Genomic DNA, 2,784 nt, shown 5'->3' with positions numbered 1-2,784 from the left:
GTTGATGTTCAATCTTCACTTTCTGGCAAGTAAGACATTTTGCCACGTATTCGGCTATATCCCGTTTCATACCGTTCCACCAAAAGTACTGTTTTAGATCTCRGTACATCTTAGTGGATCCGGGATGAATTGAGAATARCGAATTATGAGCTTCACTCATAACTGCTTCTTTGAGTTCAGGATTGTCGGGTACAAAAAGTCGATTAGAGAACCAGATAATACCTTTATCATCAACTTGAAAATTAGACTGTGAATCATTTTTAGCCTTTTGTAAGATAGTCCATAGTTCTCCATCCTCTTGTTGAGCCTCTTTGATTCGAGATACAAGAGTTGGTTCAACCGTGAGACTAGCCAAAAGTTCATTTGTACCACGATAACACAAAGAAATACCCATACGTTCTAGATCTGAAGCAATATGGGACTCAACGGTTAAAGACGATACGTTACCAATGTTTTTACGGCTAAGGGCATCGGCTACTACATTGGCTTTGCTTGGATGATATTGAATTCGGACGTCGTAATTCTTAAGAAGTTCGAGCCATCGTCGTTGATGCATATTCAACTCTTTTTGCGTGAAGATGTACTTTAAACTTTTGTGATCAGTAAAGATATCACAAGTCTCTCCGTACAGATAGTGACGCCATATTTTGAGTGCAAAAATGACTGCTGCCAACTCAAGATCATGAGTAKGGKAGTYTACTTCATAAGGTTTGAGCTGGCGAGAGGCATACGCAATCACTTTGTTGTGCTGCATTAAAACACAGCCAAGACCACTTTTAGAAGCGTGACTATATACCTGAAAACCTCCCGATCCAGATGGCAATGCAAGAACAGGCGTTGTAATCAATATCTTTCTCAGTTCTTCAAAACTCTTTTCCTGTTCTTCACCCCAGACAAATTTAAATTTTTTTCGAAGAAGTTTAGTCATAGGGAGCGCGATCCGGGAAAAGTTTTCAACAAACCGTTAATAGTAACCTGCCAGACCTAGGAAACTTCGGACTTCAGAAACATTTGTTGGTTTTGGCCAGTTAGTGATAGCCTCAACCTTTGCAGGATCGACTTTAATGCCTTCGCCGGAGATAATGTGGCCCAAAAATGCCACTTGATGCAACCAGAATTTACACTTAGAAAACTTTGCGTACAACTTCTTATTTTGAAGAGTTTCTAAAGTAATACGCAAGTGAGTTTCGTGATCTTCTTTCGACTTTGAATATATGAGAATATCGTCAATAAAAACGATAACAAAGTCGTCCAAATAATCTTTGAAAGCCCGGTTTATAAGATCCATAAAAACTGTTGGAGCATTAGTTAACCCAAATGGCATAACAATGAATTCGTAATGACCATATCGAGTACGAAATGCAGTCTTAGGAATATCCTGATCTCTGATCCGGAGTTGGTGATATCCAGACCTTAGATCGATCTTAGAAAAATAATTTGCTCCTTGGAGTTGATCGAAGAGATCGACAATACGGGGTAAAGGGTATTTATTTCGTACCGTGACCCGATTTAGTTCCCGATAGTCAATACACAACCGCGTCGATCCATCTTTCTTTTTAACGAATAGGACCGGTGCACCCTATGGAGATACACTGGGTCGAATGAAACCTCGATTAGAAAGATCTTCAAGTTGTTCCTTAAGTTCTTTCATTTCGGTCGGAGCCATACGATACGGAGCCTTTGAGATAGGTGCAGCTCCCGGAACAAGATCAATTATAAATTCAATTTCCCTTTCCGGAGGAACTCCTGGAAGTTCATCTGGAAAGACGTCTTGAAATTGATTAACAACAGGAATATCTTCAAGTTTAAGCCATACCTCTTCGGGATCTTGTAGTGAAGCTAAACATCCTTCACATCCTTGCCATACCATTGCTTTAACATTTACTTCTGAGATAACACGAGTTCCCTTCTTAGGTAAAACACCTTGGAACACGTATTTGGGCTTATTGATGTCACCGAAGATGATTTGTTTGGCTTTGCAGTCGATGGTCACTCGATGTTTAGACAACCAATCCATGCCAAGAATGATATCAAAGTGATCCATTTTCATCGGTAGTAAAGTAACTTCCCGAATTCGATCACCAATAAATAACGGACAGTTTGGGAATTGCCCAAATATACATACTGAACTACCCATGGGAGTAGTAATATGTAATGGAAATTCAATGGATTGTTCATATGATTTAAGATTTTCTTCGAAGTTTTCAGAAACAATCGAGTGTGTAGCACCTGTATCAAATAAAAATATGCATCTCTACTGTCAATAGAAAGGGTACCAGAAACCATACCCGCAGTAGACTTGTCAGCAGATAGTGTAAACACTCGACCACCGGCAGTAGATTGCTTATCTTTATCTTTAGAATTATCTTTCGGCCCTTGTTTACAATCACGAGCTATATGACCTCGTTGACCACAATTATAACAGGTGCCGGTCATTCGAATACATGGGCCAGGACGATGTCTAAAACCACAATCTTTGCACCGTAACAGAGAATTCGTATTCGAAAAACCTTTACTAGAATTTCCCTGAGATGCAATTGGAGGATTGTATTTCAGTTGTTTCCACTGATCTATCAGATTGGTTCTTCATCCGCTAGAATCTCCTTGAAACACATCTCTGTTTCTTTTCATATCCCTATCACCTCGGGAAAATATAGAGTCTAGGATAATCCTATCTTAGTTCTACCTATTTCTCACAGATCAAACCTAAATTGTACTATAGGATCATAACCTATAGCTCTGATACCACAACTTGATACACCCCCATCCCGTGTGGTCCAAGAC

The 2,784-nt window shown here is 39.6% G+C and overlaps 1 protein-coding gene across 1 annotated transcript; it reads right to left on the bottom strand.

Moving 5' to 3' along the window:
* Positions 1 to 1,579: 1,579 nt before the first annotated feature.
* Positions 1,580 to 2,526, bottom strand: LOC112505456 (the record flags this gene model as incomplete). The annotated part of the gene is made up of 2 exons (XM_025109363.1): positions 1,580 to 2,229; positions 2,289 to 2,526. Coding segments are annotated over 2 exons (888 nt in total), but the record flags the coding sequence as incomplete, so codon positions are not given.
* Between the last annotated feature and the right edge of the window lie 258 nt (positions 2,527 to 2,784).

Source organism: Cynara cardunculus, unplaced genomic scaffold, assembly GCF_001531365.2.
Source record: "Cynara cardunculus var. scolymus isolate 2C unplaced genomic scaffold, CcrdV1 Un_Scaffold_11200, whole genome shotgun sequence".
NCBI classification, from domain to species: domain Eukaryota; kingdom Viridiplantae; phylum Streptophyta; class Magnoliopsida; order Asterales; family Asteraceae; genus Cynara; species Cynara cardunculus.
This window is presented reverse-complemented; position numbering and strand designations above follow the sequence as displayed.